Source organism: Meriones unguiculatus, chromosome X, assembly GCF_030254825.1.
Source record: "Meriones unguiculatus strain TT.TT164.6M chromosome X, Bangor_MerUng_6.1, whole genome shotgun sequence".
In the NCBI taxonomy this organism is placed as follows: domain Eukaryota; kingdom Metazoa; phylum Chordata; class Mammalia; order Rodentia; family Muridae; genus Meriones; species Meriones unguiculatus.
Genome location: NC_083369.1, coordinates 116,952,185 through 116,979,570, shown reverse-complemented (window position 1 = coordinate 116,979,570; position 27,386 = coordinate 116,952,185). Strand labels below are relative to the sequence as shown.

Sequence of the window (27,386 nt, the reverse complement as noted above, 5' to 3'; positions counted from 1 at the left end):
CCTCCAAGGTCCATCACATTGTCTTTCTGAGTGAGGATTGATCATCTTAACCAGGGTACTCTTTTTTGTTTATCTTCTTTAGATGTATAGATTTCACTATGTTTATCCTATCTTATAGGTCTGTATAAGTGAGTACATACCATGTGTGTCTTTCTATTTTTGGGATACCTCACTCAGGATGATCCTTTCTAGGTCCCACCATTTGCCTGCAAATTTCATGATTTCCTCATTTTTAATTGCTGAGTAGTATTCCATTGTATAAAAGTGCCACAATTTCTGTATCCATTCCTCAACTGAGGGACATCTGGGTTGTTTTCAGGTTCTGGTTATTACAAATAAAGCTGCTATAAACATGGTTGAGCAAATGTCTTCATTGTGTACTTAAGCAAATTTTCGATATAGGCCTAGGAGTGGTATAGCTGGATCTTAAGGAAGCACTATTCCTAATTGTTTGAGAAAGTGCCAGATTTACTTCCAAAGTGGTTGTACAAGTTTACATTCCCACCAGCAATGGAGGAGAGTTCCCCTTTCTCCACAACCTCTCCAGCATGTGTTGTCACTTGAGTTTTTGATCTTAGTCCTTCTGATGGGTGTCAGGTGAAATCTCAGGGTTGTTTGGATTTGCATCTCCCTGATGGCTGAGCATGTTTATCATGTCTTTAAGTGTTTCTCTCCCACTCTACAATCCTCTAGAGAAAATTCTCTCCTTAGATGTATACCCCATATTTTAATTGGATTACTTGATTTATTGCTTTTTAACATCTTTAGTTTTTTATATATGCAGGATATCAGCCCTCTGTCAGATATAGGGTTGGTGAAGATATTTTCACAGTCTGTAGGCAGTCAATTTGTTCTTTTGCTTTACAGAAGCTTTTCAGTTTCATGATGTCCCATTTATCGATTGTTGCTCTTAGAGCCTGTGCTTTGGTTGTTCTTTTCAGGAAGTTGTCTCCTATGCCAATGAGTTCTGGGGTCTTCCCTACTTCTTTTTCTAACCGATTCAATGTATCAGGTTTTATGTTGAGGTCTTTGATCCACTTGGACTTTAGTTTTGTGCAGGGTGATAGATATGGAGTTATTTTCTTTTTCTTTCTCTTTATTTACTTATTTTTTTTTTTGCGTGTAGATATGGAGTTATTTTCTTTCTTTCTTTCTTTCTTTCTTTCTTTCTTTCTTTCTTTTTTTTTTTTTTTTTTTTTTTTTTTTTTTGCATGTAGACATCCAGTTGGCTGAGCACAATTTGTTGAAGATGCTGTCTTTTTTCCATTGAATGGTTTTGGTTTCTTTGTCAAAAATCAAGTATTCATAGGTGTGTGTGGGTTTATTTCTGGGTCTTCTATTCAGTTTCACTGATCTTCTTCTGTTTCTATGCAAATACCATGCAGTTTTTATTACTATTGCTCTGTAGTACAGCTTGAGATGTGGGATGAAGATACCTCAAGGTTATCTGTTGTTGTGCAGGATTGATTCTCGGTTTTTTGTTTCTCCATATGAAGCTGAGAATTTTTCTTTCACGGTCTGTAAAGAACTGAGTTGGTATTTTGATGGAAATTGCGTTGAATGTGTAGATTGCTTTTGGCAGGAGGGCCATTTTCACTATGTTAATCCTACCAATCCATGAGCATGGGAGATCTTTCCATCTTATATCTTCTTCAATTTCTTTCTTCAAAGATTTAAAGTATTTTTTTCTTTTTTTTCAAACAGGTCTTTCACTTGCTTGGTTAGAGTCACCCCAAAGTATTTTGTGTTATTAGTGGCTATTGTGAAGGGTGTTGTTTCCCTGATTTCTTTCTTGGCCCTTTTGTCTTTGGTATAAAGGAGAGCTTCTTATTTTTTTGAGTTGACTTTGTATCCTGCCACTTTGCTGAAGGTGTTTATCAGCTGATGGAGTTCTCTGTTTGAATTTTGGAGGTCACTCATGCAGACTATCATTATCTGCGAATAGTGACACTTTGACCTCTTCCTTTCTAATTTGTATCCTCTTGATCTCCTTTAGTTGCCTTATTGCTTTAGCAATTATTTCAAGTAGTATGTTGAAGATATATGGAGAGAGTGAGCAGCCTTGCCTTGTCCCTGATTTCAGTGGGATTGATTTAAGTTTCTCTCCATTGAGTTTGTTGTTGACTATAGGCTAATTTATATTGACTTTACTATGTTTAGGTATGTGCCTTGTATCTCTGATCTCTCCACGACTTTAAACATGAATGGGTGTGGGACTTTGTCAAATGCTTTTTCGGCATCTAAGGAGATGATCATGTGGTTTTCTCCTTCAGTTTGTTAATGTGGTGGATTACATTGATGGATTTCTGTATGTTGAACCACCCTTGCATGCCTGGGTTGAAGCCTACTTGGTCATGGTGGATGATATCTTTGATGTGTTCTTGGATTCCATTTGGAAGTAATTTATTGAGTATTTCTGCATCAATGTTCATAAGAGTGATAGGTCTGAAGTTCTCTATTGTTGTTGGGTCTTTGTGTGGTTTAGGTATCAGTGTGACTGTGGCTTCATAGAATGAGTGTGGTAATGTTCCTTCTGTTTCTATTTTGTGGAATAGTTTGGAGAGAATTGGAGTTAACACTTCTTTGAATATTGGTAGAATTCTGCACTAAATCCATCTGGCCCAGGGCTTTTTTTGGAAGGGAGAGTGTTCATGACTGCTTCTGTTTCATTCGGGGATATAGGACTATTTAGTCTTTCTCTCTGATATTGAATTAATTTTGGTAGATGGACTCTATCTAGAAAATTCTCCATTTCCTTTAAATTTTCAAATTTGTGGCATATAGGCTTTTGTAGTAAGATCTAATGATTGCTTGGATTTTTTTCAGTGTCTGTAGTTATGTCCCCCTTTTCATTTCTGATTTTGCTGATTTGGATAGTTTCTCTCTGTCTTTTAGTTAATTTGGCTAAAGGTTTGTCTATCTTGTTGATTTTCTCAAAGAGTCAGCTCTGGCTTTCATTGATTCTTTGAATAGTTTTATTTGTTTCTAATTGATTGATTTCTGCCCTGAGCTTCATTATTTCCAGCCGTCTGCTCCACTTAGGTGCATTTGCTTTTTTTTTTTTTTTTTTTTTTTTTTTTCTAGGACTTTCACTTGGGCCATTAAGTTGCTTGTATGAGACGTCACAAATTTCTTCTTGAAGACACTTAGTGCTATGAATTTTCCTCTGAGCACTGCTTTCATTGTGTCCCATAAATTAGGGTATGTTGTACCTTCGTTTTCATTGAATTCTAGGAAGTCTTTATTTCCTTTCTTTATTTCTTCCTTAACCCACCTGTCATTGAGCAGCAAGTTATTCAGTTTCCATTTGCTTGTAGGCTTTTTTCTAATCCTATTTTTGTTGAGGTACAGCTTTAGTTCATGGTGGTCAGATAGAATACAGGGAATTATTTCAATCTTCTTGTATCTGTTTAGGCTTGCTTTGTGACCAACTATATGGTCTATTTTGGAGAAGGTTCCATGCGGTTCTGAAAAGAATGTATACTCTTTTGAGTTTGGGTGGAAAGTTCTGTAGACATCTCTTAGGTCCATTTGATTTAGAACCCATGTAAGTGCCTTTCTTTATTAGGCTTCTGTCTAGATGATCTGTCCCTTGGTGAAAGTGGAGTGTTGAAGTCTCCCACTATTAAGGAGTTGGGATCCGTGTGTGATTTGAGTTTTAATAATGTTTCCTTTATGAATGTATGCGCTCTTGTATTTGGGGCATAGATGTTCAGAGTTGTGATGTCTGCTTGGTGGATTTTTCTTTTGATGAGAATGTAGTGCCCCTCCACATCTTTTTCGATTAAAGTTTGGTTGAAAATCTACTTTATTAGATATTAAGATAACTACCCCAGCCTGTTTTCTGGGTTCATTTGCTTGAAAGACATTTTTCCAGCCCTTTACTCTGAGGTAGTGTTTGTCTTTGTTGCAGAGGTGTGTTTCTTGGATGCAGCAGAATGTTGGATCCTGTTTCCACAATCATTCTGTTGGTCTGTGACTTTTTATTCTAAAGTTCAGTAATTGATGTTGATAGAAATTAGTGACCAATGAGTGTTATTTTCTTTTATTGTGATTTGGTCGTGTTACAGTGTTTCAATTCTTGTTTTGTTTTAATTCTTTGTTGTGAATTTATCTATATCCTGTGCTTTCTTAGGTGTAGTTGTTTTCGCTGCATTGGAGTTTTCCTTCTAGTATCTTCTGTAGTGCCTCAGCCCTACAATACCTGTGTAGATATGGTTTAAATATAGTTTTGTCATGGAATATTTTGTTTTCTCCATCAATTTTGATTGAAATCTTTGCTGAGTATGATAGTTGGGATTGGCATCTGTGGTCCCTTAGAGTCTGCATGACATCTGCCCAGGCCCTTGTGGCCCACCATACTTTTTGTTGAGAAATCTTGTGTGATTTTGATAGGTAGTTATATGTTACTTGGCTTCTTTCCCTTGCTGCTTTTAATAGTTTTTCTTTGTTCTTTAGACTTAGTGTTTTGACTATTATGTGACATGAGGAGTTTCTTTTCTGGTCTAGTCTCTTTGGTATTCTGTTGGCCTCTCGTATGTTTATGGACATTTCAGTCTTTAAGTTGGGAGAATTTTCTCCTATTTTTTTCTGAAAAATATTTCCTGCACTTTGGAACCTAGAATCTACTTCTTATCTATTCATAATATTCTTAGATTTCGTTCTTTCATCGCATCCTTGATTTCTTGGATAATTTGTGTTTGGGTCTTTTTCAATTTTACTTTTTCTTTGAAAGATGTATTAATTTCAGCAACTGTATCTTCAGTGCCTGAGATTATCTATTCCATGTCTCGTGGCCTGTTGGTAATGTTTACCTTTGTGGTTCCTGACCTAGTTTCTAAGTTCCTCAGCTCCTGGGTTTTCTTTGTTTGTATTTTCTTTATTGATTCTAATTTTGTTTTAGTGTCTTGCACCATTTCTTTCATGTGTTTGAATGTGGATTCCTGTCTTTCTATGATGGCCTCTATTTTGGTGTTGTCATTGTTCATTTCCTCTCAATATGCCACCCCTTGTGCCTTTACATGTATCTCTATTTGTATGGCTGTATTTGCTTGTATTTCTCTGAGACCTTTATTCATTTCCTCTTTATGTGCCTCTAATAAATGATTAAGAATAAATTTAAGATAATTTTCCTGTGATTCGAATGAATTAGTATATATCTTGATATTTGGGGTTGTTGGTGGAGCCATGGTGTCCTGATTTTTATTGGATGTGTTTTTATATGGACCTTTAGCCATCTGCTTATCTTAATTTTGATGTTTATTTCTTCAGGCTACACTTCAAACAGGGTCCAACTGTCTCTGGTGTCTGGGCTGTTCTTCAGGAGGATCAGAGAGATCCACTGTTTTGACAGTGTGAGCTGGTGTTTCAGCTGTAGCCAAGGAAGGAAGTTTTCAGGCACATACGTGTAAGTATGGGGGTATGTGTGGAATTATACTGGAAGGACAGGGTGTTAGAGCATGTAGATGCCTCATAATGTAGAGCTTTACTGTACGAGTGTGTGCTGGCATTATTCATGTGCAATGTACATTCACAGCTGTCCTGAATACCTCAGTGTTCTACAGGCCTGTTATACTATACTCCTGGTGTTCAGATATTTCTGTGCTCCAGGAAATGTTTTCCTGGACTCCACTGGTAGACCAACAGAACAGGTGCTTCAATTTTGAGAATGCTCTCCTAAGAATCCCTATGTTGCCCACCGTGAGAGTGTGGATGAAAGGGAAGTGATGTCTGGCTGCTACTGTAGAGGGATCTTGGATCTAGGGCTCTGCATGCACTCACTTGAAGGTGCACTCACTATCTTATAGGTCTAATCAGGAAGGACATGGGTTCCTCCTGTTCTCTTTTCTCAGATATCATCCCTCAGGAGAAAATGAGAGTGTAGGAAATCTGTTAGCTCAGTGGTGTCCACTGTTTATCAACATTTGCACAAATATTTTTATACTATTTCCCTGTTCCATGATAAAAAACAAAAACAAAAACAAACAAACTCTCTACTCAATGACAGCTGTATCAGGGAAGAAATACAGAATTTAAAGTCTTCCTAGAATCCAGTGAAAATGAAGGCACATTACCAAACTTATGGAACACAATGACATCAGTGATAAGAGGTAAGTGAATATCACTAAGTGCCTCCTGAAAGAAGTTGGAGACATCTCATACAAGCAACTTAACAGTTCACCTGAAAGCCCTAGGGAACAAAAACAGAAGCAGACACACCAAGGGTAGTAGATGGCTGGAAATTATCAAACGTGTGGCTGAAATCAATAAATTAGAAACAGATAAAACAATCCAAAGACTCAATGAAACCAAGAGCTAGGTTTTTGAGAAAATCAACAAGATAGACAAACTCTTAGCCAAGCTAATAAAAAAGGTAAAGAGACACTATCCAAATCAACAAAGTGAGAAATGAAAAGGGGAAATTACAGCAGACACTGAGGAAATCCAAACAATCATTAGGTCTTAATTCAAAACCTATACACCACAAAATTTGAAATCTAAATGAATTTGAAGAGAACTGGAGATAGCTCTTCTCTGAAATTCTGGTACAATTCTGCACTTAATTAATCTGGTCCTGGGCTTTTTTTTTTTTTTTTTTTTTTTTTTTTTTTTTTGTATGGGAGACTTTCGATGACCACTTCTATTTCCTTGGGAGATATGATATAAGACTATTTAATTGATTTACCTGGTCTTGATTCAGGTTTGGTAAGTGAAATCAATTATGAAAATTGTCCATTTCATTTAGATTTTCAAATTTTGTGGCACATAGACTTTTGAAGTTAAGTCCTAATGATTGTTTGGATTTCCTCAGTGTCTGTAGTTATGTCCCCCTTTTCATTTCCGATTTTGTTGATTTGGATGGTGTCTCTCTGCCTTTTAGTTAGCTTGGCTAAGGGTTTGTCTATCTTGTTGCTTTTCTCAAAGAACCAGCTCTAGGTTTCATTGATTCTTTGAATTGTTTTATTTGTTTCTAATTGATTAATTTCAGTCCTGAGTTTGATTATTTCCAGCCGTCTACTCCGTTTTGGTTTGTCTGCTTCTTCTTTTTCTAGGGTTTTTAGGTGAGCCATTAAGTTGCTTGAATGAGCTGTCTCTAATTTCTTCTTAAAGGCACTTAGTGCTATGGACTTTCCTCTTAACACTGTGTCCCACAAGTTTGGGTATGACATAGCCATCTGAATAGCTAATTAATTAGACTTCAAACCACAATTAGTCATAAAAGATGGAGAGGGACACTTTATTGTCGTCAAAGGAAAAATCCACCAGGAGAACATCACAATCCTGGACATCTATGGACCAAATACAAGGGCTCCTGCATTTGTCAAAGAAACATTAATAAAACTTAAACACATTGATCCCAACACCTTCATAGTGTAAGACTCCAACTCTCCCATCTCATTAAGGGACAGATCATTGAGACAGAAGCTAAACAGAGAAATGATGACACCTACAGAGGTGTTTATTTTTATGTTTCTTTTAAATTTTTATTTATATTTTTATACAGTATAGTTTATTCACTTTGTATTCCCAGTGTAGCCTCCTCCATCCTCCCCTTCCAATTCCACACTCCCAACCCCATCTCCTCTCATGTCCCTCCCCAAGTCCACCTAAAACTTAGGTTTTCCTCCCCGTCACTCTGACACCAGCCCATCAAGTCTCATCGGGACTGGCTTCATTGTCCTCCTTTGTTTCCTTGTATGGCTGCTCTCCCATCGAGGGAGATGATCAAAGAGCCAGCCACTGAGTTCACACCAGAGACATTCTCTGTTATCATCATTAGGGAACCCACACAGAGACCGAGATATCATGGCCCACATCTTTGCGGGGGCTCTAAGGGTTAGCAAAACATTTACAGAGGTCTTAAATGAAATGGAACTAATAGATGTCTATAGAACATTTCACTCAAACACAAAAGAGTGTACCTTCTTTTCAGTACCTCATGACACCTTCTCAAAAATTGACCATAGAGCAGGGCACAAAGCCAGCCTTAACAGATACCAGAATATAGAAATAATTCCTTGTAGCATATCAGACAACCATGGTCTAAAACTAGACCTCCACCTTAACAGAAATAACAAAAAGCCTACACACACACACACATGGAAACTGAACAACTCTCTACTCAATGACTTTTGTTTAGGGAGGAAATAATGAAAGGAATTAAAGACTTCCAAATATTCAATGAAAATGAAGGTACAATTTATCCTAACTTATGGGACACAATTAAAGCAGTGCTAAGAAGAATCTTCACAGCATTAAATGTCTTCATAAAAAATTCAGAGGCCTCTAATACAAGCAAATTAATGGCGTACCTGAAAGAACAAGAAAAAAAAGAAGCAGATACATCCAAGAGGAGTAGATGGCTGGAAATAACCAAATTCAGGGCTGAAGTCAATAAATAACAAACATTGAAAACAATTCAAAGAATCAACAACACCAAGAGCTAATTCTTTGAGAAAATCAGCAAGACAGACAAACACTTAGCCAAACTAAATCAAAGGAAGAAGGACACTGTCCAAATCAACAAATTCAGAAATGAAAAGGGAAACAAAAATACAGACACCTTGGAAATCAAAAGAATCATTAAGTCCTGCTTCAAAAGCCTATAAGCAACAAAATTTGAAAATCTAAATGAAATGGACAATTTTCTTGATAGATTCCATTTATCAAAGCTGAATCAAGATCAGGTAAGTAAATTAAATAGTCCTATATACCTGAAGGAAATAGAAGTTGTCATAAATAATCCTCCCACCAAAAAATACCATGGGTATAATAGAATTCTACCTGACCTTCAAAGAAGAGCTAACACAAATACTCTTCAAACTATTCCACAAAATAGCAACAGAAGGAACATTGCAAACTTCATTCTATGAGCTGACAGTCACATTGATACCTAAACCTCACAAAGACGCTACAAAGAAAGAGAACATCAGACCAATCCCACTTATGAACATTGATGCAAAAATACTGAATAAAATATTCACAAACAGAATCCAAGAACACATTAAAGATATCATCCAACACAACTAAGTAGGCTTGATCCTGGGCATGCAGGTGTATTTCAACATATGAAAATTCATCAATGTAATACAGCATATAAACACACTAAAGGAGGAAACCACATGATCATCTCCTTAGATGCCAAAAAAATTGACAAAATCCAATACCTATTCATGTTTAAAGTCTTGGAGAGATCAGGGATACAAGGCACATACCTAAACATTGTAAAAACAACATAGAGGAATCCTATAACTAACATCAAACTAAATGGGGAGAAATGAAGTCAATCCCACTGAAATCAAGGACAAGGCAAGGCTCCCCACTCTCTCCTTGGCTCTCCAACATAGTTCCTGAAGTCCTAGCTAGAGCAATAAGACAACTAAAGGAGATATAGGTGATAGAAATCAGAAAGGAAGAAGTCAAAATATCACTATTAGCAGATGATTAGTAGTTTACATGAGTGACCCCAAATATTCTACCAGAGACCTCCTTCAGCTGATAAACACCTTCAGGAAAGTGGCTGGATACAAAATTTACTCAAAAAAACAAAACAAAACAAAACAAAAAACCTGAAGCCATCCTGTATACAAAAGACAAATGGGCTGAGGAAGAAATTAGGGAAAAAATAATTTCACAATAGCCACAAATAACATTAAAGTACCTTGGTGTGACTCTAACCAAGCAAGTAAAAGAACTGAAAAAAAAAGCTAAAATGATACGCTCAGGATGCGAGGCTAAGCACTGCACTAAGGGTCAACCGCTTTGGACCCAGAGAAGAGCATGTCTGATTGCATGCGGGTTGATGCCCCAGGTCCCGCCTCTGAGAAAAAGGTATCGGACGGGTCTGATGCTCTTTGGGTGGATGACACCTAAATGAACATCTGTACAAAGTCCCAATTTATTTCTAATATCAGAGATCAGACCTCTACTCTTGCCTGATGCTTCTAAAACAAAAAGGGGGAACTGTAGAGAGCTGCGGAATGCTGTGCCTTAAAGATGGAGCTGGTTTCCGCCTTCCACCTTCCCGATGGTGAGTGCTCTCTGTCATGAACAATTCCACATTTGGCTAAGGCTGAGGATCTGGCTTGCTTCCATGTATGTGGACCTATCTGCATTGCCCCCGTGGCACGCCTGGGTTGGCTACCCAGAGGCTATTTAAGCTGTGGGCTGGCTTTCCCCGGGGTCCGAGGATTGTTCAATGTTCCTGAATAAACTGCATTGAAAAAAAAAAATAAAAAATAAAAAAATAAATAAATCATTAGATCTACTAAAAAAAAAAAAAAAGATCTGAAGAAAGAAACTGAAAGAGATATTTGAAGATGGAAAGGTTCCACATGCTAATGGATCTGTATGAATAACAGTGAAAATGGCCACCCTACAAAAAGCAATCTATAGCATCAACACAATTCCCAAAAAAATACCAACATAATATTTTACAGACCTTGAAAGAACAATTCTCAATTTCATATGGAAAAACAAAAACTCAGAATAGCTAAAACATTCCGGTACAATAACAGATCTTCTGGAGGTATCTCCATCCCTGATCTCAAGTTGTACTATAAAGCAACAGTAATAAAATTGGCATGTTTCTCGCATAGAAACAGACTGACAGATTTTATGGAATCAAATCAAAGACCCATAAATAAACCTACACACAAATGGGAACTTAATATAAAAAAAAAAAAAAAAGCCACAACCATACAATGGAAAAAAGACCATATCTTCATCAAATGGCGCTGGTCTAACTGGATGTCGATATGTAGAAGAATGCCAAGAGGCCCATATTATTACCCTTCACAAAAAGAAAAGAAGAGAAGAGAAGCGAAGAGAAGAGAAGGGAAGAGAAGGGAAAAGAAGAGAAGAGAAGAGAAGAGAAGAGAAGAGAAGAGAAGAGAAGAGGAGAAGAGAAGAGAAGAGAAGAGAAAAGAAAAGAAAAGAAAAGAAAAGAAAAGAAAAGAAAAGAAAAGAAAAGAAAAGAAAAGAAAAGAAAAAGAAAAAGAAAGAAAAGAAAGAAGGCAGGCCATATAGTCTTTAAGTGATTTTTAGCACCTTTATTTTCCGTGTAACTGTTTTAGAGATATACCAATTCTTAGTAGTTCTCTCAAATACTACTACCGTATTTCACATAAGCCAGGAATTGTAAGTTAGCGCTTAAAAGCTATTTCGCCCCTAGCCAATTGCATGTACCTTTGGGACTGACTACAATTCAAAAGATTCTTTATACTGCAGATTCTGTTAAGATGATTAAAAAAAAACTCACAGAAGAGTGTTGTGTAAATTTTGTCCCTATTTTCAGTTTTTTTTTGTTATTGTTGTTAGCAAAGCTGGCTTTAACTGGCAGAATTCATTTTCCACAGTGTTCTTTGCCTACTTACCCTGGCCTAGTACTGGTCTGAAGATTTTCATGTCGTTTAATAATCACGGTAGTCCAGGACTACACTTTCATTCCTTTTTTATAAAAAGGAAAACAAGCAAAAGCATTCAGAAATTCACATATGATCATACTACAGCAATGAATTCAGGAACAACAGACTGAAAATCATTTCTCTCTCAACATTTAAACTGTTGACTGGCATTAAGAAACTAAAGTATCTAAACTTACCTGTTAAACAAAAGTAAACGTAGTTATTGGTCATGTTATGAAGATTCAAGGGGGTAATTTATTTAAAATTTCTAGATGAACCATATGTAATGAGAGCACAGTAGTGGTTCCCTGTACCTCTTTCCCTGGTAAATGAGAACCAAATTTTTCATTTATATCTTGATTTCCAAGAAAATCTCTGTATCTTTCAGCTTATGGCTGAAATTTAGCAAAACCTGGACTTTACACTTGTTTGCTTTCTGTGGGTAGGCATCCAAAAAACATGAGAAGCTGAGTAGTCTGCATAGATTACCTGGCTCTTCTTAAGGCTAGCTTCACATTGTAGATTGGTGTAAACTCTCAACTTTCCTCACCAACTATGGCTGTAATACTCATTCTAGAATGAAGGCCACATCAGTGGTTTTAAAATATGTATGTTGTTCAAGAGTTTAATATCATACAATGATGAGTCACAGAAGTAGGGATATTAGATCTACTTTTTTAATTTTGAAGATGATATCAGAAGGGATGCCCATACTTCAACACACTTTCTTTGAGATAATTTCAAAAGGCATGTTAATATACCAATTCTTAGTAGTTCTCTAAAATATTACTACAGTATTTCACATAAGCCAGGAATTGTAACATAGCGCTGAAAAGCTATTTCAACTTAGATTTATTTATTTGTTTGTTTGTTTGTTTGTTTATTTATTTATTTAGATTATAGCAACTTATATTTTAGTGTTTCAGGGACTAAACGAAACATTTTGTGTACTTTTCATTCTAACATGAAATACCTGTTTAAAGATATATAATCTGGCATAGACATTAAATGGGCCTGAAGCTTCAGTTAGGGAATGTCAGTGTAAAGATGGAACCTAAGCAGGGACATTTCAGAGGTGACATTTGTAAAAAATAGGTCATCTGGCTCATTGGGTAAAAATGTTTGCTATCAAGCATGTGGACCTGAGTTCAAATCCCCAGCCTCTATGTAGAAATCCATGCACAGATGTTTGTGTATCTGTAACTGTGGCATTATATGGAAGGAAATCAGAGATTTCTGTAAGCTGGTCCACAGCCTAGCAAAAACGGTAAGCTTCCAGTAAATTAGAGACAGTCTCAAGGGATTAACATGTAATCCCTTGTGTAACCTGGTGTACAGATTATGCGCCATGACAGCAAAGGCTATAAAAAAATAAAAAAAAAAATAAAACCACCTGTCTCAAATAAAAAGAAAAAAAAAAAACAAAGAGAGAGAGAGAGAGAGAGAGAGAGAGAGAGAGAGAGAGAAGAAGACACCCAACAGCCCCTCTCATCTCTACATGCCATTTTGTGGAACACTAATAAACATATACCATACACAATAAATAAGTAAATCATTTAATTAATAAATAGATAAATTTAGGTCAGAAAGTTAGAACTGAGAACATAAAGCTATGATAATTGCATGCTAATGGAGTTAAAAAGACTTATGGAATTGATCACATTATTCTCTCACTTCAATAGTTTAAATTTAAAATTTACTTCAGAATCTTCACTTTCCCCAGGAGCCAGAGATGGTGATGACCTGTGAAGCTATTTCCAAGCACTTTGTAATTACTGCTTTCTTTTTTTCCCAATTCCACAATCCCCTTCCATCACTACAGATCCCTTCACTACTTATTTATTTTCACAAAAAGTCTTTGAAAATGTACATTAAGTAAGATCGTTAATTACACTGTGATTTTGTTTTGTACTCACAATTTCTTTAAATACTACAAAATCTCAGCACCAGCACTACTGAAAATGGTGATGCATTCCAGACCAGGAGGCAACCTGCAAGTGATGGGCTGAACCAGGGGCCCTGCATGCACTCACTTGAAGGCACACTCACTAGCCCTCAGGTCTAATCGGGATGCACAGGGTTACCCCCTATTCTCTACCCTCAGATTTGGACCATAGAGGAACCCGCACCCCCTCTTGCATGTAAGCTCAACATTCCATGCATCTACATGCTCAGCACCCTGTTCTTCATGGCACACTTCTGAGCACACACCTGTGCTTAATTGCTCGCACTTGCACACCTGTGACCTTCCTCCCTTAGCTACAATGGAAACACCAATATCTGCTCTCAAAACTGTGTGGACCTCTCTTATCTTCCTGAAGAATACTCCAGACACAAAAGAAAGACCTACGCAGTCTGAAATACAAACTAGGAATAAATTGAGCAAAGGTTACAGATAAACAGATAGCTAGAGGTTGGCATAAGAACACATCCAACAAAAATCAGGACATCATGGCTTCACCAGGAACCTCAAATGTTAATGGACATGCTAATTCATTGGAAAAACAGGAAAATTATCTCACTTCAAGGCTCATCAATATATTAGAGGCACAAAAAGAGAAAATGAACAAAGCTCTTAAGGGAACAGAGGCAAATACAGCCAAACAAATAGAGGCACGAGTAGAGGTATATAGAGAGGAAATGAACAAAGCTCTCAAAGAAATACTGGCAACTGCAGCCAAATTAATAGAGGTACAATTAGAGGCACAATTAATGGCATATAAACAGCAAACGAACAAAAAATCAGAGGTCATCATGGAAAGACAGGAATCCATATTCAAACGTATGAAGGAAATGATGCAAGACATGAAAACACAATTAGAATCAATAAAGAAAACACAAAAGAGAAAACCCTAGAGTTGGAGAACTTAGAAAAATGATCAGGAACCACAAAGGTCAGCATCACCAACAGGATACAAGAGATGGAATAGATAATCTCAGGCGCTGAAGATACACTAGCCAAAACTAATATATTTCTCAAAGAAAAAGTAAAATGAGAAAAGTTCCAAACACAAAACATCCAGGAAATCAAGGATAGCATGAAAAGACAATATCTAAGAATAATAGAAACAGATGAAAAAGAAGATTCCAAGGTCCAAGGTACACAAAGTATTTTCAAGAATATCATAGAAGAAAAATTTCCCAACTTAAAGAAAGAGATGTCTATAAACATACAAGAGGCCTTCAGAACAACAAATAGACTAGATCAGAAAAGAAACTCCTCAAGTCACATCATAGTCAAAGCACTAAATCTACAGAACAAAGAAAAAAATATTAAAAGCAGTAAGGGGAAAAGGCCAAGTAACATACAAAGGTAGACCTATAAGAATCACACCAGACTTCTCCACTGTAACTATGAGAGCCAGAAGGGCCTGGACAGATGTCATGCAGAATCTAAAAGACCAAAGATGCCAATGCAGACTACTATACACAGAAAGCATTCAATCAACATAGATGGAGAAAACAAAACATTCCATGACAAAACAAAACTTAAACAATATCTACACAGGAACCCAGCCCTACAGAAGGTACTATAAGGTAAACTCCAATCCAATGAAAACAGCTACACATAAGAAACCACAGGACATAGATAATTTCACAACAGAAAAATAAATAAAAGAAAGCAAGCATAGAAACACAGTAACATCACTAACTCCACAATAAAAGGAACTAATATTCATTGATCACTATTAACTATCAGCATCAAGGGACTCAACTCTCCAATAAAAACACACAGACTAAAAAATGTTTGGAGAAACAGGATCCAACATTGAAATTTATCAACATTTTGAACATCAACACTTTGAGTTGTCTCAAAATCTAAAATTAATATGCGCCTAGCCTATTTTAAGAAAGAGAAAGGCTGTACTGAATACAAGGACTTACAATAAAAGTTAAAATGATATATTTTAATTCTCAGGGGCATCATCGTATTGTTGAGGATATCATCAGTAATTATTCATTACATAAATCCTGTAAAAAACACTACCTTAGCTCAGGATTCTGAATTTCAACTTACAATAAAGTGGCAATCTCTCTCTTCTCTGTGTTCTCCTCTCTCTCCTTAAATGCAATTTTGTTTTTCCTCTTAATAAAGGGGAATGTTATATTCTCCTTTATGAAGTAAAAGCTGCTATTCACCAAAACTGACTTTCTATATGAACCTGGACCACTGTTCTAAGCCCAGCTACTGAAAAGGCTAGCAACAAATTGTCAATCCTGACTCATGATTTTCTTTTAAAAAATGTGAAGAGTTCACAGTATCACTCAGTGGTAGAACACTTGCCTAATGTGTGCAAAGACCTAGGTTTTTCCTAATACCAAATAAATAAATAAAATTTAGATTGCTCATGGTGGCCCAAGGCTTTGTTCCTGTTTTCACTTGTTCTGTTCTCACAGTTCCTTCCTTCCCAGTCTCCTCAATCTGGCTACTCCTGAGGCCCAGAATATTCTTCAAGGGCTCCACAGGCTTAACTCCCTGTTTCTTCAAGTCTTTGTTCAGATGCTTGATTCTTTAGTTCTTGTCATTATTAATTTTTACTTTGTATTCAGAGAGGTGTTTCAAAATGATACTTTCACACATATGTATCATTGTAGTTCATTGTTCTATACCTTACTTCCCTTGTCCTCCCTTTCCTTCTTACTGGCCTCTTTGTTCTCCACTACTGCTCCAGTAACAAGCTCAATGCACCCTTCTGCTTCCCACACATGCACAGAATTTGACTCAATCTAAATGGGTCACACGATTGTGTAATGGTTCTCTTCCAAACTTAATGAAATGTAAGGGAGGGATTCCCATGGAGGGAAGGATACGACCTAACTTACTCTTGTAGCCTCTGAATAGAACTCACAGAGAAGGCACTTGATAAATATTTCTTCACTGAAAAACCAAATTCACAGTCGGGCGGTGGTACACACACCTGTAATTCCAGCATTCAGGAAGCAGAGGCAGGAGGATCTCTGTGAGTTCAAGGCCAGCCTAGTCTACATAGTAAGTCTAGGAGAGCCAACTCTACACAGAGAAACCCTGTCTCAAAACCCATCCCCCCCCCAGAAAAGAAAAAAATGGAAAAGCAAATTTACTAGACATTTCCAATCATCTTAAAGATACAGCAAAATTAGAAGGTGTTTTTAGGTTGAAAGTAATTGTATTTGCCCCCTTTATGGAAATAAACATGTAAAACTATGAAGCAGTGTAAGTTTTCTTACATTGTTTATTTTGGACATTTTGTTAGTGTAATGCAAAGTTTATTAGCATATGTAGTTATCCATATATATGTGTGTGCACACATACAATTCCTTCAGAGATATAAAATTTATATTGTAATACTAATTGATTTAGTCTTGGTAAAGAATGAGAGCCATTAAAAGGGAAATATTATTTTTCAATAATAGTTCTGTAACAATATTCTGTAAAAAATGTTTTCAAGGTAGGCTACAGAAAAGAAAAAGTGCAAAGATAAGTCTTGGCTCATTTTCTGCTTCTACTACATAAACATATAAAAGAAGTACACCACATGATCATCTCATTAGATACAAAAAAAGGCCTCTGACAAAATCCAAAACTCTTCATTGATAAATATCCTGGAGCAATTAGGGATATTAGAGACATACTTAAAAAATAATAAACATGGTCTGTGAGATTCTATCGAACACCGGCCATAATGTCTAATACCAAAAACATTGATCATTGGCAGAGTCTATACAGAGGGGTAAGAGGATAGATTTATTAAAGCCAGTGCTTGATTTTTAAATCCATGTGCATTTAGATGTAAATCTTTATCTATCACTATGGTCTGGCCTGAATGAAGTTTTGTTGTTTTGTTTTATTTGTATTTCAAAATGTGAAACTAAAGAATCATAAAACAATTGAACCCAAATAAGCCTTTTTTCATTATTTCTCATAAATAAATGAACTTATCAAGGGCAAAAATCATTGTGTATAAGGAAAAGACATCAATAATCCAAACCTGTTATGAGGAAGAAAGATGATAATGCATGTTAATCCAGTGGTGAGCTCTATTAGGATCCTTGTGCTTTTGTTACACATGGGGGCATTTGTAATGCACACTCATGTTTCAGTTGATTGTTTGAAACCTAATCACAACACCCCATGAATACTCCCTTCCAAATATTGGGGAAATCTTCTCCCACAAAATGTACTCTTTTACTTTGTACTGGCATGAAAGATTAAGAAAAGAATGGAATGTATTTTTCAGTATTGTACCTGAAATTACATGATTAATTCACATTTTATAACTGCTCATACAACAAGAGAAATACAGGTCTTTTTCCAGAAAATACATTTATTCAGAAACCATATGACTAGCTGAAACTAATTAAACTCAACTAAAGGGCTGATATGTAAAATGTGGCTCAATTGAAAAGTCATTTCACGTACGATTATTCCATTAAAATTATTTTCATTTCCATAGTCAAAGTAAACTAAAGTCACCAAGAAAACTGGAATGGCCCCTACTATTAAAACTGACTTTTTGTTGGTTGAAGGTCTGGTTATCTTGTTGCTATGGTAATGTGGAAAATAAAGTCACTCCTTTCCCTTATGTTGCTAGTATAAGATTTGCTAAAGTGTTCTCTTTCTTGAAGCTTGAATAAGAAATAATCACTGCTGATTTGGTTATGGAGTCTTCCCCAGTCCATTCCCATATCAAACCAGTATGTGAAGCATTTCATCTGTCACTAGAGGAACATAAACAGTTAATTTAACCAAATTATATCTCTGAATAAATTCAACATAGTGCTTATAACATACACCTGCTGTGATAAGCTCAGACTATAGGCTGACCTCACATGACACAGAAATATCAACAACAGAGTTTCTGAGAATCTTCTGCTGTCTGTGTGTCCTGAATCCCGGTTGTTTCCAAGAGTCATTTAAATTGTAAACTGCTATGACCTCATGTACAGGGTGGAATAATTAGTAAATAACTAGATACATAAAATATCTTTCCATTTTTCTCTTAAATTACTACAATTTAAGCAAGCACAAATTTCAAATCTCCCTAGTAAACATTTGAAAATTGTGAGTTGCCAGATAAGAACTGGTACGCACAATAACATGAACACTTCATTTCTGACCCTTTCTGATGTACTGCTAGTGACAGAGATGACTTATTCAATAAAAGGAGAATGCAGAATCTTTTTTATCAAAATGATTTTGGGCTTTTTACTGATATCTTTTTATCTCTCACTTTCCATTCAGAAACCACCAAGAATCTCTTCCAGGCTTTCTTCATGGCATTTGTCATATCCTTATTCCTAAAAGTGCAAATAATAAATTGAACAAGGGAGCTATAATGTTGTAAAATATCGCCACCATTTTATCAGAGGAGAAAGCAGATGGTGGGTGTGCATATACAAATAAGCATGGGACAAAGAACAAAATCACAACTGCAATGTGAGACCCACAGGTGGAGAGAGTTTTCCATTGCCCTTTACAACTGTAGGCTTTCAGAGAGCACAGGATGACACCTTAGGATACAAGCAAAATAGAAAAGATTATTATGCAGTTAGACCCACTCTCGCCAACCACCAAAAGGCTGAAGCTATGTGTATCAGTGCAGGCAAGTTTCAGTAATGGGAAGAAATCACAAATGAAATGATCAAAAACATTGAGTGCAAAGAAGGGTAACTTCAAAGCAAAAATTATTTGTATGATAGAACACAAGAATCCTCCTGTTTATAGTACCCCCATCAGTGTGCCACAGGCCTTCCAGTTCATGATGGAAGGGTAGTGCAAGGGCTTACAAATTGCTACCTAGTGGCCATAGGCCCTGGTTGTCAGTACAATCACTTTTACTGCTTTAAGGAAGTGTTCAGCAAAGAGCTGCATCATGCATCCTTCAAAGGAGATAGTTTTCTTCTCATATAGGCAGTACACAAGCTTTGGTGTGGTTATCGAAGAAAAGAATGCATCCAATAGGGACAAAAATGCCAAGAAGGAATATACGGAACAGTCTGTATGTTCTGGGCTACAGATAGTGGTCACCACAATTATCATGTTGCCCCCAACAGTTTGCAATGTAGACAAATGAAAATACAATAAAAACTATTTTCTGGACTTTAGGGTTCTGTGAAAGTCTGAGGAATATAAACTCTGTTAGAAAACTCTGCTTTTGCATAATTTTAAGGAGGATGAAGAAGTAACTGTGTTTATATAATCTGTAATTATTAGAGAAAAATGCTTCAAATAAGTATACATTATCATCAAGAAGTTAGGTAGTAAACAATTTTATCTTCAGTGGGAATTGGATAAAACATGCTTTTCCCAAGACATGTTAATACAATGAACACTAATTGAATTGTGTTTGTGAGAATGTCTTTGTGCAGTAATAGAGAGACTAATGTGTAAACAGATAGATGATAGGCATATACATAGGCAGATAGATAGATAGATAGATAGATAGATAGATAGATAGATAGATAGATAGATTTACTAATAAGTAGAGTTCATAAATTATAGAGAGGATTACAGTATGAGTCAGAAGGGGGAGGGATGTAAGGGAAGGAATTAGGTTTAAAAAAGATATACATGTATAAATTTGTTTTTAACAAAAAAAAATCATTTTCTGTAACCAGTATTCAGAAATCATGTATAATTAAAATGCTGGCTATTTTTACTCCACAAAGCATCCACATGTGTTTTCACAGTGAATTGCTGATTTGTTTTCTCTAGTGGCGTCCTGAAGTAGAATAACAAAAAAGCATTGTGAAACTATTTACATATTACACATGTAGAGAAAACACTTTGTGTTAACCATTTTTCTAATCTGCCTGGAACAAGGTACAGATAAATAGTTTACAATGTCTGATCAGAACTCTTACTTACCAACAGAAAAAAGACAAAATGTACTGTAGAATGCAATTGAAAACCGTCTTCATATTTCAGATTGTCGTGAAGATCCTGAGCTTAATTGGAATGTCAGATGAGTTAATTTATTCTTAAAAATTATAAAGACCTACAGGAAATGTTTGTCTCTGTTTGTAATGTATATGTTCCATTTGTTGAGATTTCCTTTTAATTCATCAATTTAAATTGTTACCAGAACAGAATATAATGCCTGTTGTCATAGTAAGTGAAAGACAACAAGTTAAGCAGCTGCTTAGAAGTTAGGTAACAAGGAACAATGTCTGTATTATATTATATCTATTTTCTTGGTGAACATTTTAGTAAGAGGTGTTAACTTTAAGCTAAGAAAAGGTGCTTAACCTGCTATTTTAACACAGACTCTCTGGTTCAAACATACAGGAGCTTTCCTTTGGGATGAACAGAGAAGAAAAAAATTTCATCTTTTTAGACAAAAATACAGAGGAGTGGTGGCCTTTTCACACTCTACGTCCAGATATAAAAGTCAAAATATTTTTATTACTTTGCTGATTTGTGTCTGAGCTTTGTTGACCATGCTAACAGAAGAAATGGTTGAGAATTAAAAGTCAGTGTTCCATTCAGCCTCAGATACAAATTAACAGCAGTCACATAAAGAAGTGTAACTCTAAGTTGAAAAAGATTTAGTGTCTTGAAACATTATAAGTATCAATGATTTATTCATTGTTTCCCATGTTGATACAAGCCAAATTCCTCAAGGTATATGATTTGAAATTCATAAGACTTTTCTTTAAAAATGATGTTTATAAATAGCTTACCTGCTCAAAGGCGAGGTTTCTGGAAAAACATCAAATGTGAACACTACCTATGCTAAAACGTGTTTAACAATTCTAGTTATAATTCATCCCTTTAAAATCACAGATAGTTTTTCCATAAGAGCACCAGATAAGTATTTCAGCTCTTGAATTCATTTTGTACAGACACATACTCAACCAACTATTTCTGGTTCCTCTTTTGTGTGGACAATTGAAATACTATTGGTACCTGCCATCTCTTGTCTTGCCTTCTCCCAGAGCCTCTGTGCTTAAAGACCCTGTACCCTGGAGTGATAGAGACATCTTCTGTAGTGTGTGCATGGTTACTTTCTTTCATGCCTGAAGCTACAGGGGTCTGGCTGGGGGGAACTAGGTGACAGAGGTGTAAGTGAACAGTACTTCCTGGTTTCCACAAAGAATTGGCTACTTGCAGAAAACTTTTTCTATGACACTGTGGTTGCCATGACAACGAGGACAAGCCATTCTTTCCTGGTTACAGATGTATTTCTGAAGGATACTCACAGACTGAAGAGGTGAGATCAGTAGACAACCACAGGAAGCATGTAGGTAGGTGCCTTCAGCCAACCTGAGTGACTCTGTGAGCTGACCCTCTGAGTGTGCCCTGGGAGCCTGTGTGCTTGTTCATGGGACAGGAGTTGTTGTCACTACTACTGTTTGAAGTGAAGCCCAAAGGACCCTGCCTTGTCTCTTTGTCCTCAGGTGACAACCCTTTGGTGCCAGCTTTATCATTTCAGGCCATGAAAGCATAGTTCCCCAACACATGTGAATGGATACCTTTTCTCTCTTTGGCGATGATTGTCACTTGTGTGCTTGACAGAATGACTGCATCTGTGTGGCAGCACCTTAATGCCTAGATAGTTGTGGTGTTTGTTGTCTTAGAGAGAAGCTGGAAGGCATTTAAGGCAGAGGTGTATCTGGGCCTCCCTTTGTGACTGGGGTGGAGGCTTATGAGTGGGAGGTGGGTGCTGACCTGCAGGCTATTTTTGGAAGATTGTTTATAGGAAGTGGTGATACTCTCCGGGCCTGGATATCTGCCACGGGCCTACAAAAAGATACCTGCCTCTAATACTGGCCACTAATGGCAGTTGGGTATACTGAAGTAAAACACCTGGTGTCATGAATACCCGAGGAGAGAGGAGAGGCCAGACATTGTTCCCCCAACAGGCATTAGTATGTGTCTGTGTCTGAGACTTTACAGTGCTCTGAGTTGGGTTAAGAACCAGCTGGGAATTAGAGAGTGTGCAGCCATGGATTCCCCATAACCCACCAACACATCAGGATCCCTCTGTGTGTCTCTGCTCCTCTGTGTGACCAATATACACTATACCCTTCTTGCACCTTCTCATCAGACTTCCTTTAACCCATGTGTCTGTCTTGCACACAGGAAAGGAAGCTATTGTTCCCATCTGCAGAAAATGTGAATAGACTTCACACACAGCAATTGTGCCCAAGTTCTTGATAAAAGGCCTTTGGTCCCAGGGCTGAAGCATGTACTGAGACAGGGATTTCAGTATTCTACTTCTTCTCTTTGTGCCTCTGGAAAAGAGAGCACTGTTTTTGCCAGAAAGGTAACTATCACAGAAATTTCAGCAAAGCCTTGGTTGAAAGTAGTGGTCTGGAGGCAGGTGATGCCTGAAACAGTGGAGGCAGTTGGCAATACCAATAACATTTAAGCAGTCTGTAGGAAGGGCAAGGACTTTCATATGCCCTGGAGCAACAGGCATACAAAGACAGAATACACAAAGGGGGTGTGGGTGGCGGAGTGTGGACTGATATGAGTGCATGCACATCTCTCTATGTCTGGGTTACAGATGATGCCTGAATAGCATGGTTTGTGGGCTTGAACACACACTTTGTATTCCCAGATATGATTTCTAAGTGAAGTATGTGAGTCTGAGAACGTACTGCCCGAGGGAAGCTGAACATTTTGCAGACCTGTGCAGCGTAAAAAGGGTGCATTTTGTAAGTATAACTCACATATCTGAGGTTTCTAAGGGTACCCTGTGAGGCATGGTATCTGGATGGTGGTGATGTGGTTGGGCCTGATGGTGCTCATTCATCCTTGCTGGAGGGCCAGTTCAAGGAAGATCCAGAAGAAGACAACCTAAGGTACCTGAGGGGGTTATAGTTTCCTCTGTGTTCTCAGGAGACACCTGTGTCCCAACGTCTAGGACTCCAAGGGAGCTGCATCAGAGGGAGCCAGCTAACCATGTTAGATGATACAGCCTCATCAGAGGAAGGGTTCCTGTTGGTGATCACTAAAATGAACTCCATACTTCCAACATACGCATTTAGTGCTGCATCATCCAGCAGATGTGGCCTGAGACACACCTAGCCTCCTTTATGTAGATAGCCACTTTATGCATTGTGAGATCAGATTTGAAGTCAGTAATGCTTGGAAGGGAATGCAACAGGAGAGACACTGCACATTTGCATTGTGAATAGGGGGCTAGCGTGTACCACCAGTAGTTTATGGATACAGGGGTTCAGAAGGAAAGGACTGAGGAATTGAGGAGAATGTCATTGCTCTCCACCCCCTACTTCTGTAAGGTTAGGAATTCCTAGGATAAGATCTGGGGTCTCTATGCTCGGTATGGCCACACTCACAGAGGGGACCTGTTGTAATGGGAGTTCCCAAGATGATTTGTGTCACAGGAGCCCCCAGTTCAGAATGCTCTGTTTCACTATGGCTCATGGTGCCCTGGTAATGTCAAGAATCAAATTTGCATGCTAGCATGAATAGTGAACATGGGTGGCATGTGGGTCTTTCTTGGTTCTTCCTCTGTGTTGTAGTTCTTCTCAGCAAGCACAGCCTCTTGAGGATCAGACAGATGAGTTTTCCCTCAGGTGACATGCACACTGCTGATAGGAAACTGGCCGGCTCAAGGAAGAAGCAGTCAAGAGCAGATTAGCTACCACCATAAACACACACACACAGAGGGAGAGACAGAGAGAGACAAACAGACAGATGGACAGAGAGGAGAAGAAAGGGTTGAAATTACACTGAGATGGTTAAGGGGAGGACTATGTTGAGAGGGACAGTATGGAGGAACATGAAGAGGAGAGCTGCAATACAGATGAGATTGAATATCACGAGACCTAGGGATGGGCACATGACCATCCATATCATCAAGTAGCTACTTTAATTTCCTGTCTAAGACTTTATGGATTAACATTAGGGCACAGAGGTTGGAGACAGGAGAGGTCAGTGATCTGTAATCTCTTGGATGAATAGTGCTCATCACAGGCAGATATGGGTGTGCAGGGTCTACCATAGGCTTGACATTGCAGCAGGAGGGTGCACAGTTCCAACAGAGACACTTGTCTCCCTGTCATGTCACATAACCCTGTTGCTTGCCATCTGAAATCACTGAGTCTTCCAATTAATTAATAAGCATGTCTGTTTAGTAAAGAAGTAGCTTCTCTTTGGGGATCTCGCCAAGTGTGCCCTGTAGACACTTGATGCCATAGTGAGGTCCACAATGGAAACAGAACTAAGCTGAAAGATTGGTGGTGGGCTGGTGGGGTAGCCAGAAGCTATGAAAGCAGCCATCTTCTCTTACCATGTTATGCGAATCACCATGAAGAGTTCCCCACCTCCTTGCTGCTCAACTTAGAATCACACAAGTATGGAAGGCTCATGCACTAGGTTGTCCATAGGCATCCTGGGGTTGGCAGAGCAGGACTAGCTCCCTAGGAAAGAGAACAATGAGGTTTCCTTGGCAAAAGAATCCCAGGGAGCCCTAAGGTACTGACTGGTGGGCAAGAAAATGCACAGCCTTTGTAATGACATCCACCTCTCTGGGATGAAGTTAAACACTCCAGACTTGGGGTGGGGAACAACATTATTACAACTGTTTCCCATCTGCTCTGGACCTTTTGCATATCTTCTCCCACATCTGTAGAACAGGCTTTGTGAGCTCCCTTGATTACCCTTGCCTCACCTGACCGCATTGATGTGTCCATGCTGGCTAAAGCCTATTTATTTCCTTCCTAATGCAACTCTGCTTCCTTCTCCCACCATGCAGGGGAAGCCCACATAACCCTGAGGGAAGTCAACTCCAGCTCCTCCACCAGAATCTGGAAGGAGGCCAGTAGCACAGGCAGGAGAGCCTGGACAGAGACAACTGCCAGGCAGTCACATTGCCCACCAAATCCAAAGTGCTCACGCTGTAGTGATCAGCACAGCCCCAGAGTACTGTCACCATGAACTCTGCAGAGTATGTGCTGTGTGGCTGGAAGGGTCAGCTGTGGCCTGCAAGGGTGTTGTCCAGACCCAGGACATCAGCCCATTGTAAGAGGAGAGGGGCACCTTTCCTGGAGGTGCAAATCTTGCCTATGGGGGAGAAGACAAGAGTGAGGAGCACCAAAGCAAGGCCACTATCCAAGTCTGAAATTGTGAGCCTTGCCTCCATGGCAGGGAAGGAGTCACAGGGCAATGGCTCACCAAAGCAGACCAGAGCATACAGAAGAGCCCTCAAGGTGGCTCTCGATATCCTGGGGGAGGGAGGCTGTTTGCAAGGTGGAAGGACAGGTGGCCAAAGAACCAGCACAAGAACAAGTCCTCAAAAGGTTCCAAAAGAGCAGGCCAACTCCAAACCACGTCCTCGCTTTCGCCTGCGCGTGCGTCTGTGCTTCCAAAAGCACAACCAGAAAGGCCAAGAGCTCTCCCAGAGGAGTCCTGGAAAGCAGCACCGTCAGGGTCCTGTGTTGCCAGTGGGCTCACAGAAAGTGCCCACAGTGCGAGGTGGAAAAGCCCAGGCACACACCACTGTTGGGCCTCCACACTTTGAGATGAAACAGAATGTCCTAAGAGGCATCAGAGTACGGCCATGTCACACAACACTGGAAGGAAATTCTGGTCGTAATGCATGCATGAAAAAGCTAAACACATCCAAACCCAAGTCTTTGACTGCCTCAGCCTCCAGGCAGAGTGTACGGGCTAAGAAAGAGCAGCAGGCTGCTTCTGGGCCACTGAGGTGCATCTGGTCTTCGCCCAAAGCCCTCAAGCAACAAGCACGTTTTGCTGACCTACACACCAGGGCTACTGGAGGCCAAAGGAAGAATGCCTTCCATGAGAGCAAGGAGGACCACGGCCCGGGCACCCTGAAGCCAGCTGCAAACTCGGCCTCAGCAGCTTGCATGCCTCCAATCCTGAGGCTGCGAAGATCCCTCCGCATTGCTAACAGGAAAAGGAAGATCCACGTGCTGTGTCCACATTGCAGGGTGCCAGAACTGGAACCGTGTGCTCACTCAAAGGTGACGAAGACCAGGTTCAAGAGGAGGCGTTCCACCATTCAAAAAGCACGCCAAGCTGCCAAGGTGGCTTCTGCCCAGCTACAGAATACCATTGAACGAGGAATGCTGGTCTGGTTCAAATTTCAGGACCTTCCATTCTGGCCAGCGGTGGTAAAAAGTGTCAGCCAAAATGACAAGATGGCGAGGGTGTTGTTGATGGAAGCTAACATGCAGTTTGAGCACAAGGGTGTCCGTGCCCCTCTACACAAGTTGAAACATCTGGACTGTGGAGAAAAAATATCACTCATAAGAAGAGCCAGCAGAGTGTACAGCCAGGGCATCAGCTGGTGCCTCACAGTGATCGACCACTACAGAGAGGGCCTGGCCTGTGGCGCCTACCTGGGCTCCTTTATGGGCTATTACACTGCCCAAGTCAGTTACCCGCTAAGGAGGGCCATCCAGGAAGGAGACCTGCACATTGATTTCCCTAAGGTGAGCTATGTGGACCTGGAAGATTGGGAGGAGGAGAATGCCCCAGGTGGGAAAGGCCCCCGCAAGAAAGTTCTGCCTGACCGTATGAGGGCTGCTTGGGACAGAGCCAACCAGAAGCTCGTGGACTTCATAGTGAAGAGAAAGGGGGCCGACCAGCACCTGCGGGAGATTGTGCAGGGCAGAAAACCGTCCAGGTGGGTGGACAATCTTTGGAAATCAAGGGGGGAAGACTTCTGTATTGAGACCTACCTGGAGGATGACGACCAGTTGCATCTTGTGGCCAGGCATTTGCAAGAAATATGCAAGGAAGCAGATGAGGCTCTGCTCTCCCTGACTAGAGGAGATAAAGTGCAGTTTACCATGGACGTTCTTCTTCCAGAAGCAATCATCTGCTCCATCGCTGCCCTCTATGAGCTCAGCTACAAGGAGGCAGAAGAGAAGTACCTGCATGGCCCACCAGTGCACTACCGTGAGAAAGAGCTCTTTGAAAAGAACCTCTTAAAGGCAGCCCGGAAGAGGTCAGCAGTCAGAATTGGGGCTGCCAGGGCCCCTCATGCACCCATTCCTTAG

General features: G+C 39.1%; 1 protein-coding gene and 1 pseudogene across 1 annotated transcript; one reads left to right on the top strand and one right to left on the bottom strand.

The window, feature by feature from the left end:
* Positions 1 to 25,052, bottom strand: part of LOC132649923 (COP9 signalosome complex subunit 5-like) — a 51,183-nt pseudogene extending 26,131 nt beyond the window's left edge.
* Positions 25,053 to 25,292: 240 nt separating this feature from the next.
* Positions 25,293 to 27,386, top strand: LOC132649922 (PWWP domain-containing DNA repair factor 4-like). Its single transcript, XM_060374700.1, has one exon. The coding sequence runs from the start codon at positions 25,293 to 25,295 to the stop codon at positions 27,384 to 27,386; it is 2,094 nt and encodes a 697-aa protein (XP_060230683.1).

Coding starts and splice junctions, on each gene's coding strand:
- LOC132649922 (XM_060374700.1), top strand. CDS start 25,293: ATGAACTCTGCAGAGTATGTGCTGTGTGGCTGGAAGGGTCAGCTGTGG.